This window comes from Parasteatoda tepidariorum, chromosome 3 (assembly GCF_043381705.1).
Source record: "Parasteatoda tepidariorum isolate YZ-2023 chromosome 3, CAS_Ptep_4.0, whole genome shotgun sequence".
In the NCBI taxonomy this organism is placed as follows: Eukaryota; Metazoa; Arthropoda; class Arachnida; order Araneae; family Theridiidae; genus Parasteatoda; species Parasteatoda tepidariorum.
In genome coordinates, this window is record NC_092206.1 from 9,370,701 (window position 1) to 9,387,030 (window position 16,330).

Consider the following 16,330-nt stretch of genomic DNA (forward strand, 5'->3'; position numbering starts at 1 on the left):
ATATATATATATATAGCCTTATTTTTTAAATTTCTGTCAGTCACAAATACTTGATATATGAGTTGGAAATATTTTAATAATAAAATACAGTTATTCAGCTACTTAGATTATTTTTTAATAGTAATATATTTGAGAAACAAGTACTGAAAATAAATCGTTCTCGCATGGTCTGCAAGTGGTACGACGTCCTTAACACCAGAAATGGAAGCAAAATGAATTAAAAATGGAAGCAAAATGAAAGCGAAAGTAAGTTAATAGTAGATAATAAAGCGTTAATGCTGCATTAAATATGATCAATGAAAAAAAATATTGAAAAAAAAGTTAGTTAAAAACCGGAAAACATAATTATGGAAAGATATAATCTTGTCATCAGCTCACACTATTATATCCGCAAAAAGAAGTGCTTTCTATTATTGTATTAATACAGCCAAAACAAAATTTATCAAAACAATAGTGTGAGGAGCACTCAAAAAATTGAAACGAAAATAGAACGCATTAGGTAAAAAATATACAATATAAAACATATTATGCAAAAAACAGAAAATAAAATGTAAGAAAAATACAGAACAAAACACAAAACGTAACCTATTAAGCGAGTTCAAATGAACTTTCACGTATCGGAATCTTTCAAGAATGATTTAAAATGTTTTTGTAATAAGTTTGCCTTATTGCAAAATATGAAAACGGAAGCGTAAATAGAGATTAGAAGCATAAATAAAGGGATCTCTTATAGCGCGTTCCAACTGCAGTACTGAAGCACTTTCGATTTGTTAATTACCCTAGATTGTCCCGAAAATGGATGTTCTCAAGGATATAATATTATACTCGATAATTTAAAGTTATAATTAATAAGGTTGATATTTAGTTTACACAGATTTTCAGCCACAAATTTGCCCGAATTGGATTTGCACATGGTAAAAATATAAATTTAGTTAACAAAGAAGTTTTTAGTGAATTTATTAATTATAGTATAACACAATAAACTTAATGATTTTACATAGAACTTAATTGCATTTGTTGGGCATCCATTGTTATTTATCAAATTTTGGAAGAGTTTGTCTATTTGTTTTTTGGATACGTAAACATTACTACATATTCTTTTAATTCTAATCATTTGATTAAAAATGGTATTTAAATGAATGTTTCTGCAAACATAAGAATTCCAAGTAATTAGTTTATTTATATTAATATCATTTATTTTATAGTATGAATCAACAATGCAGATATTTTCTTCTTTTTTAATCCCTAAAGTCAAAAAGTTAAAATTAATTTTATCGTCGTGGTTACGAAGCAAGATGTTAATTCCTCTGGATAAATATTATTTAACAAAATTGTAAAATCTTGAAAATTAAAGATAATTAAATTATCATTATCAATAAATCTAAAAGCAAATTTAATATTACGAGTATAAGTTTTGAGGGTTGAAAGTTAAGTTTAATTTTAAGAGTTTAGTATATTTGTTCTGTTTTTTTCTTACATTTTATTTTCTGTTTTTTGCTTGATATGTTTCAGTTCGTATATTTTTTACTTAATGTGTTTTATTTTCGTTTAATTTTTTGAGTGCTCTTCTCACTACTGTATTGATATATTTTGCTTTGGCTATAATAATACAACAATAGGAAGCACTCTTTTTTGCGGATATAATCGTGTGGGCTGATTAAAAGATTATATCTTTATTTTCCGGATTTTTAAAAAAAACTTTATCCTTTTTTTCTTTTTTCCAGTTGTTTGTTATTCTTTTTTTTTTATTATTTTTCTTCCCCCCCCACCCCTTTTTTTTCCATATGTCTGTAATTTTCCTTTGTTTTATCTTCATTTTGAACTTATAGTTGATGTTTGTCTTGCGAGCAGGACAGACAGGCACATGATTTTAAAAAGATTGATTTTACATGATTTTATTTTCATAATTAGAGAATGAATATCCAAGTGTCACAAAATCCAAGTGCTCCTCAATGAAAGTTAAGGAAAATCTTGCCTGTAAAATATTTCGTTTCAGGTTGTTGTTGTTAATTTACGTCGCACTAGAGCTGCACAATGGGCTATTGACGACGGTCTGGGAAACATCCCGGAGGATGTTCCGAAGACATGCCATCACAATTTTGATCCTCTGCGGAGGGGATGGCATCCCCGCTTCGGTAGCCCGACGACCTGCGCGTGAAGTCAAGCACTTTACGGTTGCACAGTTTAACGAGGACCAATACAGCACACCCTCGGTCCCTACGCAGACTGATCCAAGTGGTTCGTTTCAGGAAAGAAGGGAAAAAAAGGGTCGAGAGGGTAAATATCTTCCTCACGGTTACATGAGAGTGAAAAAAATAAAAAAGGTTAATTAATGTATAACTTGAAGTCGGAAATAGTTTAAAGGAGAGGATATGAATTTTAAAGTGTGAGAAAAAGCGTTTTGCTTTAGAATAATAAATTTAAAAAAAGTTTTACAGCGATGGTGATTGAGAGTGCGTGAATCGCGTGCAGTAAAATTGGCCCCACTCTTATGCGGATTTTTATTTAAAAGCGACATCTATTAAACTTATTTGGCCTATGGGTCTATTAAAGCGGACAGTTCAGTTTTCATTCAAATAATCAACAAAACTCTCTATATTTATATTTTATATCCCACTACATCAGCTGTGATGAATTTCAGCAATTTATTATATGAATATGTTTTATGTTATTAAAAACATTGAACAATATGTTCTATTTATTTAGCAAAGCTATTTAAAACAAGACTATGATTAACTCTTAGTTAAATCCCAAAGCTTTCCATAAAATGAAGCAATACTTTAAGGTTTTAAACAAAAATGTCCCGCGTAATATCAAATCAATCCTTCATTTAAATGAAGTATTATAGAATTGCTTTTATTAATATGAGCAATTAAAAAACATATGCAATCTGCAATGATGTTTTATTATTCTAATCCTATTTATTGCGCATTCTAACCTCTCTTTTTTATATGCCTGGAAGAAAAACGAGCTTACTTGATGCTGCGAGATAATTAGTAATCTAAAGTAAGGTGAGATTAGTTAGCTCTTTTAAATAAATACTCTATGTTTGTAATTTATTATGCTAACTTTGAAGTGCAACGTATTTTTAATGTATTTTGGCTCTGGAGAGTTACAAATTAAATGATTTTTATTTCATATCGTATTAGGATTAATTTAAATCTGCTGCCTTTTTATTTTTAATACTCAGTTGACATGCAAATGTTTGTTTCAGCGTCAGCTAAATGTAATGAGAATACTGTAAACAAGTACTTGTTTTTAGTTTGTAAACAGAGAAAATTGTTTTTACAAAAGAAACTAACATCAACAGCTTGGGGCTCACAATATTTTAATTTACTATATTTTGTTGATAAAAATATTTTTTACTTGCAAAAACTTAACTTTAAGTACCCTCTCCTACCGCCCTTATCTATCAATCTACTAGTTTTTCAGTTTATTGTAACAATTTGTATTATTCGAATTATAAAAGGGAGCATAGTTAACATAATTATGCAGAATTTAGGCTTTTGATATGAAGGAAATAACTAGATTTATCTCTAAATCTAAATGTATAATATGTTTATGTCATTAGTTTTGCTTTTGTCCTTATGAGTAGCTGTTCCTGTCAACTAAAATTGCTTGATAATAAAATTCAAAATCTAATATACTAGTAAGTCCTGATTGAGTTGCAAGTTTTATCCTTCAAATTTAATTTAGTCTGGGACTTTTTTTTCCCTTTCCTTGCATGGTGCGGTCCATTTGTGGCGAAAAATTTATGACGAGTTTTGCAAATGTACTAATGCAGAAATCTTTCTGTAATTAATAATGCACAGTACTTTTCCATTTCACCTTATTTATGTTAATCTTATAACTGTTGTCGAACAGCCGACCCAATTTTGGGCTTTCAACTAACAATGTTCAACTTCGCAGCCTTGTAATTTTGAACCTAATCCAGAAGACAAGTGAACTGGATCAAGTATCGGGAGAAATATGTTTATTTCTTTCATTAAATTTATTTTGCTAAACATACTGATAATGTTGTTGTTAATGATCTCTGTAAGGTAATAGATGAGAGATCAGAGCTAGTGTGAAGCACATATAGAATAATTAAAATGTTTCTTTACAAAAGGGTTGAAAATTTTTTGTGAGTTTAATCATCAGAAAATAAAGATTACGTTTGCTTTGTAAGTAAAAAATTTAATTGAAACTTTAAGTTATTATAAAAGATATTATTTAGAAATGTGTATACTTTATTTTACATTTTGCTATTAAAATGAAAATTCTTTTGAATTATGCATTAAGAAATAGAGAGTCTGACTTTGGCAATCTGGTTGAAAATGCGGCAATAGTGAATAAACACAAAGTTGACTGAAATGATTAATGAAAGATGCAAAATGATTAATGAAAGATTATTTTGATTTGAATGTAATGTAATTTTTTTTACAGAATTATTTTAAATACTGGTAAAAGAATTATTATGTATATATGCCAAATAAAGAATAATATCAACTGAAAACTATGAAGTGAATTTTTCAAAATGTCGCTAGAGGTAATGTTTGCAGCTTGATAGTTTAATCTTTTTGATTCACGTTGATTAAATCTGAAATTTGCATAATATTTTTGTTCAGCTTTTTGACAGTTATCACACTGCATTTCTTCATGGTTTTTAAAATCTCAATCTATTTTATTTTTTATAGAATTACAACCCGCAAATTTTGAATTGCACATTTAATTAATCATGTTTTGACAAGTATGATAAGTCATCATGAATTTGCATAGTTTTTCAATTGTTTTTACACTATTGGTTTTTCCTTATTTTTAAAATCATGATATTTTTAATACAATGCACGAATTTGAATTCTTAATTGTTCAATTGAGTAATTATTTTTTTACGCACAATTTGGGATGATTTTGTTGTAAATCAATTAAAAAATATTTAAAATTATTGAGATTAGAAAAAAGGTTTAAATTTTGTAATTTTTTGATGAATGTATTATTAAATTTTTTCTTCGTTTTTTAGGATCTTTGTGTAAGCATGGGTGCTTAGTTTATTTTGTCATCATGTCCCAAAAATATAAAAGTTTTTCTAAAGGACGAACACTTGATTTGGGATCAACATTGCCTCTTGGTGTCAAAAGAGTCGGATATCTTAAAAAACTGAAAGTAGGTAACAGTCCTTTTTTTCCCCAGTAGTTTCAGCATTTATGTTTACAAGTAGTTTGCTATGGTATGGGTGGTCCAAGACCACTAAGATGGAAGTTTGGTCTCTAGAAGTCAATAGATAATTATTATGTAACAATTATTGTTGATGGTTTTAACATAAATAATGAACTTACATTTTCAATTTTTAAACTGTTAATTAGCTGTATTAAAATTTAGTGGAAAAAAAACATGAACAGAATTATTTTTAAGAAATACGGTTTAATCGTTAAATAATTTTTATTTTTTCAGATTTTTATCAGGTGCAAAAAAAAAAAAAACCCTGAATTTCATCTTTTTTTAACAAAATAATGATCACAACAAAAATCTTTGAATTTCAACCTTCTTCTATGATTAACTTTAATTTTTTTTTTCAAATCCCACAATTTTCAAAATTTACAAAGCAACTGAGAAAATGTGAGGAATTTCATTTCTTTTTTTCGTCTTTTAAAAGTGGTGACCACTCAAAGCGTAATCAATGGGATATTTAAGGATGATATTTCAGCTATACTAAACTGTTTAATTTATAGCACTATTTGTTTTAAGTACCATGTTAAACTGTTCCTTATTTCTTTTAAGTTTTTGCAACAATTAAAACTAGTTATTAGTACTTAAAACTAGTTACTAGTTAGCAATTAAAACTAGACTAATTATAGGTCACTCAAGATCACAGTGATTGTGTTTCCTCTTGATGTATTGTGAATATGTATAGGGAATTTTTTTTCTCTAGATTTAAGTGGCAACCCTGTTTAACACTGCAGCATTCTAATTTATGTTATGCTCAACTAATGGCAGCATATTATTTCATTCTATTAATTTTTAAATTGTTGAAATCTTTATAATTATATATTAATTAATACAAGAGGCTGAAAAAAAACTCACGGAGGCCGCAGGATCACCTCCTTTAACCTAAAGCATTCGAAATGTAAAAACATATATAAAAACATCTTATTCTTTCTGACAGCCAAAGGAATTTTAATTACAGAATTTTGAAGCAAGTCTTTGAGAAAGAAACACTACTGTAGATACAAACACTAAATTTTGCTTAGAAATTTGTAAACCTGACTTTTTTTTCTTCAGAAAAAGTGCTTTAGCATTATCTAGATAAAGAGAAAAGATTTTTTGAAATAAATCTATAACTTTTTGGAAGTTTTTATTTATTTATTTATTAATGTGATTAATTTAAATAAACTTTTTTATGATTGATCATGTTTGTTGATATTTAAAGTTATTACAGTGAAAAAAAGATGTTTTTATGAGAAAATTTGATAGTCTCGCTATATATTAACGCTGCTTGTTGTGACAAGATATTTGTAATATTTTTTTAGAAAATGAAGAAAAGATTTTTTGTTCTGCACATGGATGCTCGTTTGGAGTACTACAGCTCGGAGAAGAAATGGAAATTCGGCTGTGAACCCAGGCGCTGTATTGACCTCAAAATGTGTCTCAACGTCAGTCGGAAACTTCACTCGAAACAGAAAAATATCATCGCTTTCTACACTCAATGTGATTGTTTTGCAGTTGTGGCAGACTCTACGCAAGAACTTGAAGATTGGCTCAAAGATATTGTAGAAGTTCATAAAAGCTGTGTAGAGGGAGATGATAATTCCAGGCTTGTTTATGGTGAATATAAATATTTTTGCATTCAAAAAATAGTAATTATCTTGTATCGGAAACCCTGAAGTATTCATTCATGGTGCATAGCGTTTTTAAAAAGTGCTTAAGGGTGCTTATTTTCATATTTTAAAAGCCCTTAAAAGTACTTTTTTTCATTGGGTGTTTTTAAAAAGTGCTTAGTTTTCCTTTTCGAAAACGAGATTTTTTTCTTTACCTTGTCGATTTTCGTGCTTTTCCATTGTTCTATTCAACATTTTTCACAACTCATTCAACCACAATCCATTTCATCCTACCGTCAGCCTACTGCCAATCATTTTACATGTTTAATGAAATACTTGCGAGTCCACATGTGCATCTTCTGAGCTGAGTTGGGTGAAATTCTAACACTCTCAGTGCAACTCTGCTGCATTTTGCAAGATATTCTCAACTTCAGGCTTCATTTTCTACCCTCTGAAATCGTACCGAAAAGTCTCTTGATCTTTTTATGTTGGCTAATGTAATCAAGAGAAGGCAGTGTGCATAGTGTTTTTAAAAAGTGCTTAAAGGTGCTTATTTTCGATTTTCGTTTTTTAAAAACCCTTAAAGGTGCTTTTTTTATTGGGTGTTTTTAAAAAGTACTTAATTTTCCTTTTTTCAAAATGAGATTTTTCTTTCAACATGTTGATTTTTGCTTTGAATTATGCAGAAAGACACAGTTCATTGTTCTATTCAACGTTTTCACAATTAATTCAACCCCAATCTATTTCGGCGTATTGTCAGTTCGTAGCATATGAAAATGCCTTCGTTTTGCATCATTCAAATTTCATGATTTTTGACAATTGTCAAAAGCAATGCCAAAAGTTTTTTTTTTCTTTNTTTTTTTTTTTTGACATGACGGTTACAACAAGATAAAACTGTCAATTGTCAAAAACTTTTCGACCCTACCTAATTATGTTATATTTTTAAAGTGCTTAAAAATATTTTTTGAGTGCTTGAAAAGTGCTTAAAAGGTTTTAATTTTTTGTTTAATAATTTGGCTACGCACCTTGTTCTAACAGAATGCATACCGTTGGTGCGTAGCGTATAAAAGCACCGATCATTGTACTCGTTTGATGAAATACTTGCGGTTCCACATGTACGTCTACTGAGCTGGGTTTGATGAAATTCTTGCTCTCTCATGTGCAACTCTGCTGCATTTTGCAAGATATTCTCAATTTCAGGCTTCATTCCCTCTGAAATCGTACCAAGAAAATCTCTCAATCTTTTTAGGGTGGCTGATATAACCGAGAAAAGAGTTCTTTGTCATTCTTTCATGATTATGTAAAAATCTTTGAAAATTATTTTGCATTTTGTTAATGTATTTAGTGCTTAAAAATATTTTTTGAGTGCTTAAAAGGTGATTATTTTAGATTTTTGTTTTTTAAAAAGTGCTTAATTTTCCCATTTCCAAATTGAGATTTTTCCTTTACCATGTCGATTTTCTCTACGAATTGTGCAGAAAGACGCTGGTCGCATTGTTCTATTCAACATTTTCACAATTTATTCAATCCCAATCTCTTTCGGCGTATCGTCAGTCCGTATCATATGANCAACCCCAATCTATTTCGGCGTATTGTCAGTTCGTAGCATATGAAAATGCCTTCATTTTGCATCATTCAAAATTTCATGATTTTTGACAATTGTCAAAAGCAATGCCAAAAGTTTTTTTTTTTTTTTTGACATGACGGTTACAACAAGATAAATGTCAAAAACTTTGCGACCCTACCTAATTATGTTATATTTTTAAAGTGCTTAAAAATATTTTTTGAGTTCTTGAAAAGTGCTTAAAAGGTGCTTACTTTTTGTTGAATAATTTGGCTACGCACCCGGCAAGAGTTCAATATCAGATACTAATTATTTTATCATGATCATGTGAAATCTTTGAAAGTTATTTTGCATTTTGTTAATGTATTTAGTTCTTAAAAATATTTTTTGGTGCTTGAAAAGTACTTGAAAGGTGCTTTTTTTGTTGAAAAATTTGGATATGCACCCTATAATTTCAATTTTTTTAGTTTCTTTTATTAGTTCATTTCATGATTTAAATCACTTTATTTTTTTAAAAAATCATTGATTTGAATTAATGAATTAAGTCAAAAAATGTTTTTTCTTAAGGTTAAGTTAAAATATATTCTTAAGGTTCTTTTTTTCTTAAAAAAATTGATACTGAGGGTTTTATTAAGAAAAATAATGATATGATGCAATGAATGTAAATTATTATTTTGGGCTAAAAACAAACTACATAATAAAAAAAGACTAAATGTGGATTAAAGCGAGGTGGCATTTTTAAGTTATAACCTTAGAATAGCTTTGTGGGAAATAATTATTTAATAAACATATTTTGATTATATCAATTTAGTTTTAAGTTTGTCATGTTTATTTACTGAAATACAAATGCTTCAGAGGTTGTTAAATATGCAGTTTGTGTGTATAAATAATGAAGAAACACTTTTTTTTGTTTAAAATAATTTTTTTAAAAAATGTTTCTTGACTTAATTTACTCTTGATTTGATATCTAACCAACAGATTGTGTCTTTGCCTTCATTAATTCATGAAAATTTCAAAATTCATGAAAGCTTCATTTAGGATATTTAATTAAGCTTCAACTATGATTTAATTTTTTAGTGATTAGTTTCTATTAATTATGTAATTATTTTCATCATTTTAGTTAGAAATATTAAGTGCTTTAGTTATAACAATTTCAATCAGTCTTGAACATTATTTATATATTTTGTGTTTGTCAGAGCTATGTTTGGTATTAAGTGCACTTGTCTGATTTATGTGCATAACTGAAAATTAGTTTAAGCTGAAAGAGGATGTTTAGTTAGAGTAAAATAAATACTTTAACAAATTAATAAAATGTCTGTCAAATTAAACAAATGACATAGATTTAATAAGAAATTGAATTAAAAGTATAATCTAGCAAAGATAGCCTTTCAAACTTTCACTCAGAGAGGACTGAACTTGAAGAAATGTATATTTTCTGGGGTTGCTCAACAAGTTCTATTCTCACCAAAATTAACTGGAAGGGTTGTCACATTTTACATTTTATCTCTGTAATGGTGAATTGAGCTGCCACAAGTATACGTAAAACAAAATAATAATAAATAAATAAATCTAATTCTTTTTTTCTTTTTTTTTCCAATTAGGAAACCTGGTTTACCGCTATTTTTTGTTTATTATGTACTTACATCTAGTCTTACAGTTTCACTTGCAATCAAATTTCATTTTAAAAATAAAATTGGATAATTTAAATTTTTATTCAATTTAATTCTTCTTAGGAACATTGCATTACATACATTGTTAGTTACATACATTGCATTATCTTATGTGGAAGAGGAAGAGCATATTACAGAATGGTGCAATGTATAAAAAGGGCTATATTTAATAATCAAATTTAATAAATATAAACTAGGGGTGCACAACCTTTTTGAGTGAAAAGCAAGTTGCAGAGCAGGTAGATTAACAAAGGGCTGCCCATATGTTTTGTCATGTTAGCGACAAATATGATAATTTTTATGTAAACATTAGTGTTCTAAGCATAAAATATTTTTATCAGTTAACTTAGTAACACATTTGCAGAAAATTAAATACTTTTAATTATTTGAATTGATTTATAACTAAAAAAAATGACTTTGAAAAAAAAAGAAGAACTTTTTCCTTTTTCACAATAATTAATTTATCAAATATATGAGTGTGTGTATATACACCGAAGAGCCATTACATTGTGACCACCCTCCATCTATAACAATTGGCTCGTCCAGGTTTTCATGGTTTCTCACCCAGGAACAATGTTTTCATGCGTCACATTAGAACCCATAATCCTCATAGAACAATCCCTGACATCTGTAAGCTACTTGAACATAGTTGCAGACCAGGTTCATCCATTCATGGCAACAGTTTTTCCTGCGGGGGATGGTGTTTACCAACAGGATAATGCACCATGTCATAAGGGTCGAATCGTCATTGATTGGTTCAAGGAACATTCCTGTGACTTTCAAGTCATGTCTTGGCCCCCAAATTTACCTGACTTTAATCCAATAGAGCATTTGTGGTCCTACTTGGAAAACCAAATTCGTGNATCATGAAATTGTTTCTGAAATTTTGAATGAAAATCGGAACTCCTCAGATTAAGAGGAAGAAGTACGTGATCAAGTTCAAGATCATGGACCTTCTCATAAGAAGGATGCAATTCATTAGATATTGCAATGAATTGCCTAGAACGTCAAAATGATGTTGATCCAATTCAGTTGATTTATTTAAAAAGAATAAGGGATATGGCTGCACAAAAAAGAGCATGTTCTTTGAAACAAAAGTGTTTGCTGGATATCTTTTGCAATGGAAAATAAAGAAAAATGTGGTAAAATCAGTAATTGACAAAAAAAATTATAAAAAAGCCGAAATATGATAAAAATGATTCAAATTGAAAAAAAAAGTTTTAAAAAATATGTTTAAAAATTGAAAAAAAAAAGGTCTTAAACTCGCCAGAGCTATTTTAGATAGTACTGCTAGTCCTAAGCCTAGAAAAAGTGTGAAGGGAGGTTAGCGCATAAATAATAATCATTTAAACTAGGTTTTAAACAACTTTCCAATTATCCGAACATTTCATTATCCGAACCACGTTCGGTCCCGAGCAGTTCGGATAATCGGCGCTTTACTGTATAGGAACAGGACATAGTACTTATTATTTCAAACAAAGGATAGACAGAAATATTTCTACCCCATACTGATTGGTCTTACTTTTTCTCTTTATAGGTAAAAAAAATAATTTATTTATTGTTTAATGTTATGCATGTTGAATTAAAACAGAGCTGTTATTTTTTATGGTTTCAGAGCATTTATGGCAAGTTATTATAGATAAGCATGATTTAGAATATGATAAATTGTTGGCTGGCCCATACAGAGTAGCTTTAACTCCAAAATCTTTGTTTTTAATCAAAATGAATCCTCTTGGTGAAAACGATTACCTCGAGTTTCCGGTAAGTTAATAATTTTTTAAATAAATCATAGGAATAAATGTCAGATTTATTGTGTGTCACAGTAACATGCTTTAATATAATATATCTCTATTTTACCATCTGCTCAATTAACAAAATTAAATAGGAAATACTCTGAATAAACTTTCATAATCTGACTTAATTTTCTTTTTGTTTGCGGATAAAAAGGAGAAAAAAAATGTTGGAATAAACTCAATGAATGTTAATAGATTCTGTATTAATTTACTCAATTAATTTACTGATTGTGAGCACTCTATCCTCTTGAGCCACCGTGACTCCAACTATGGTGTTTGAAAAAAACATTTTTAAACTTATACCTACGGCCTAAGTAAACCCAAAAGGTATTTATTTCTGAGCCTCCATGGCTCTAAAACTGTTGATTATAATCCTATATATTTATATATATTTTCTATATATGTATATATATTATATATGACATTGTATTTGACAGCTGATATAGCAAAAAGTTCCATTGATCTTCTGCAGTAGTTTTTGATTGATCTCCTTTCAAATGTGGAAAATTCAAAAGCAGAATTTTTGGCATATTTTACTTTTTTACTATTAGAAAGGGGAAAATACTGTTTAAACAAACAAAAAATATCCGATGTGTATGGAGAAGCTATATTTGCAGTACGCCAGTGCCAAAACTTCGCTTGTTTTGTCGCTGGCAAATTATTATTTCGATTAAGATGCACCACTGGTGAATAACAACTCGTAAGGACGTCGAGTGATTGAATCTATGAAATTTGACCGTTCACGATCCTTTGAAGAGACTAAAGGTTCAATTGGAAAACTTGAGAAATGGGTTTCTCATCTTACAAAGAGGACTTTGTGCCGCCACGTTAACACATGTGAATTGCTTCTCAAATGTAACAGAAAATGATTCATTTTTGAAGCATATATTGGGGACAAAAAATGTTCAAATTCTGCAAAGACTTTTAGGCACCTTAAAACTTTTAAAACCTTTACTTCAAGTAAGGAGATCAAAAATAATGTGGATCAGTTTCATGCCAACTAAGAACAAAAATTTTATACTCGTTGAAATCATGCTACTGCCAGAAAGAGGACAAAAGGTATTGGACCATTATAGATAGCGTATGATTTAATGAAATATTTATTCGCTATAAGAAAATTGCGTTTTATTTTCATTAAAAGGTATAAGGAATTGCTTTGCGAACAACCCAATATTCATTTATATGTACATCATCTTCATATTTGGCCAGACAGCCTGTGCAGGCCAATGCCTTCCTCTGAAGATTTCTCCATAATTGCTTTGCGAATAAGAAATTAATTTGCGAACAACCCAATATTCATTTATATGTATATCATCTTCATACTTCAAAATAGCGGGAAAACCAAGTAAAATTCTTCCCAGTTTTCTGGTTTCCCAGTTTTTTGAATACTGGATAAATGGTTCTCTACTGTATAACATAATAATTTAAAATATGCCGATCACTGGTTACTGTACTGGATTTATGTTGACATATAGATACGAGATTCTGTGACAATCTCGGATGTCACAATAAACGAGTTTGAGGTTGTATGGCGTAGGCAACACAACTCAACTGCTGTGGCTTAGCCATAGGGGATATTTCCGTATCATGATCTGTCACGCCAACTACAACCACCAAGGTGTCCAATAAATTTTAAACTTGCAAATTTAAAAAAAACAAAACATTTCGATGTTTGCCCGGGGGTGGCTACGAGTTAAACATTTCGAGTTGGTCTCTTTCTGTGATATTTTTTTTTAAAGTTTCTCGCGGGCCACTGCCCAAAAGTTTCCAAGACTTGGCGATAATTCTGCCATAGATCATGATACGGAAATCTCCCCTATTCACAGATGCCCACTGGGTAACCACAAGAGAGGAACAATTCTGGCATTTCTGAGGCTAATGGAAAATAGACCCAGGTGCCATACATTAAAAAAAAAATTATTAAAATATATCATTGTATTATTTTGACACTATTTTCAAATGAATAATAAAAAGTGTTATCAAAAAGGGAAATTTTTTTTTTTTAAATTTCCAAATTAGGGTTTTAAAAAAAAGAAAAAAAAACTGAGTACGCTATTTTGTATTTTTCATGTATATATAAATGGACCCCAAGTGATTCAAATGAGTGATGAGGAAGTCAAATGAGGAGGTCATTATAGAGAAATCTTCAAAGGAAGGCATTGGCCTGCACTAGGCTGTCTGGCCAACTATAACGATTATGGAAAAAAAAGTGGAAATTAGAGTAGAGTTGAATGTTGTTTTTATTTAGATTAATAAGTTTTCCTTTCATCGCCCCCCTCCGCCCCGGTATAATTAGATATGAAATATATTCTGTTTTTTTAATTATTGGTTTTGTTTTATATTAGTTAATTTGGGGATTTTTAATTATTATCAAAAAATAAATATGCTAATTTTGTATTTTTTAAACTTATTTTTCTTGTCTAAACTTGCAAATGTTTTTATCCTTTTAAATGTTATTTTTCTACCATTTTTTTTTAAATTAGGAGATCTTTTTGTATTTTTCTTATTTTAAAATGTGTTTCACTTTTTCCTCGTGATTTGGGTTTGATAAAACATCAATTAACAGCACTTTTGGCCGCTCCAGAAAACCGGGAAATTCAGACATCTAACTAGTTCTCTACTGTATTATTATTAGTTATGTTTAATTATTGTGGTTAATTATTATTATTAAATTATTATTATTAAATTATTATATAGTTAATGAGTATCAGGAGATGTGGACATTCTAAAGACCATTTTTTCATTGAGTTGGGACGTTCTGCCGTGACAGGAGCCGGGGAAATTTACATGGCTACTGAAGCTACCATAGTGGCTCAGAATATGCATGAAACTGTTTTGAGGTATGTTGAAGTGTTGTACCAAATTAGGAATGAATGTTTTTTGTTTAAAAATACAATGTTTCTTTTTTTCTTTTCTAATTCATTGAAGTGCAATGAAGTCTTCCAAGATAAGAGAGGATCCTCGACCACGCAGTGCCTCATCGAGTGAGAATTCAAACCCTCATCCAATCGGAGTCCCTCAAGCTTTTTCTAATAGTCGTGAACGCTGTGATAGTTTACCAACACGACCCCAAACCATTATGGGAGACAATTTCAGGTTTGTATCTCTACTCTCAGTTTAATATATTTCTTGATATAAGGTCTCTGCTTTTTAAATTTTTTCTAACCTCTCTAAACTCAGTGGTGTAGCAGCCCGTCGAGGGCCAAGGTCTAATGTGCCCATCTCATTTTTTTTTACCTTTGTGGTCTGAGGTGCAAGAAGAGATGTTCCGGTTGAGTGATCAGCCCAACGAGGACAGTGTGCGTAGCGTTTTGAAAAGGTGCTTATTTTCGTTTTTTAAAAGCCCTTAAAGGTGCTTTTTTATTGGGTGTTTTTAAAAAGTGCTTAATTTTCCTTTTTCCAAAAGGAGATTTTTCCTCTACCATGTTGATTTTTGCTACAAATTATGCAGAAAGACGTTGTTCTATTCAATGTTTTCCCAATTAATTCAACCCCAATCTATTTTGGTGTACCGTCAGTCCGTAGCGTATGAAAACACCATTGATTTACTTGATTCAAAAATTTTGACAATTGCCAAAAACAATGACAAAAGTTTTTTAATTTTTTTCCGACATGACGATTAAAACCGTCGGTTGTCAAAATCTTTCCAATCTTACCTAATTGCAATTTTTTTTAAAGTGCTTAAAAATATTATTTGAGTGCTTGAAAAGTGCTTAAAAGGTGCTTATCTATTTTTGAATAATTTGACAATGCAACCTGAAGGACATTATATCCTTCAGGTTTGGGATTACAAAGGTTTGGGATTACTGGGGGTCTATATAGACCCCAGGGGTCTATTCAGCAAAGGCGGGGGTCGCTCTGAGACAAGGTGTCGAAGAAAAAACAGCTCTTAATACGCAAATCATACATACGTAATTTGTGTGATTTGCGTATTAAGAACTGTTGTATGTAAAATTTGTGAATTTTTTTGTAATTGACTTAATATCAGTTTCTTTATAAAACAAAAATTAATAAACATATATTTATTCGGGTGAAGCAAGCTGGTTTATAAGTCATATGCCTATGTGCGCTTGTCCAAATGTCACATGTGACGAGTATTGATGTTAAAAACGCAAATATCATATGCAGTTTCAGCTATCTTTGCAAACTGTGAACAGTGTTGAATATTTGCAGTGTCATTATTAAAGCTTTCACAGTTTTTGATAATTAGTTATTGTTTTGATAAAACGATTCGTTTAGTTTAGATATCAATTTTAATTATCAATAAATGTAAAAAAGAAGGCAAGCATTAATAATATGGATCAGTACAGCCGGAGACAAAACTGCAAGATGAGCTTGCTGAATTATTATCGGATCTTGAAGCAAAGACGCTTTTTAAAAATTTAACAATAAGCAAATTTTGGACAAATATAAATATAATGCAAAAATAAGTAAAACTTTTCGAAATAGCTCAGCCATTTATGCTAGCATTTCCAAGTTCCTATATGGTTGAAGCCGGTTTCAGTCACG

The 16,330-nt window shown here is 30.0% G+C and overlaps 1 protein-coding gene across 2 annotated transcripts in view; it reads left to right on the top strand.

Moving 5' to 3' along the window:
* The first annotated feature begins 2,572 nt into the window (after positions 1-2,572).
* LOC107438950 (insulin receptor substrate 1) overlaps positions 2,573-16,330 on the top strand; it is a 48,665-nt gene continuing 34,907 nt past the window's right edge. Inside the window, exons 1-6 of one of the 2 annotated variants that reach the window (XM_016051385.4) lie at positions 2,573-3,006; positions 5,000-5,142; positions 6,507-6,801; positions 11,644-11,789; positions 14,519-14,661; positions 14,750-14,917. In XM_016051385.4, the coding sequence (XP_015906871.1) occupies positions 5,041-5,142; positions 6,507-6,801; positions 11,644-11,789; positions 14,519-14,661; positions 14,750-14,917 (854 nt within the window). In that variant the 5' untranslated portion in view covers positions 2,573-3,006; positions 5,000-5,040. Of the gene's footprint in view, positions 3,012-4,999; positions 5,143-6,506; positions 6,802-11,643; positions 11,790-14,518; positions 14,662-14,749; positions 14,918-16,330 lie in introns of both variants that reach the window. The other variant, XM_016051378.4, reaches the window with a different exon arrangement.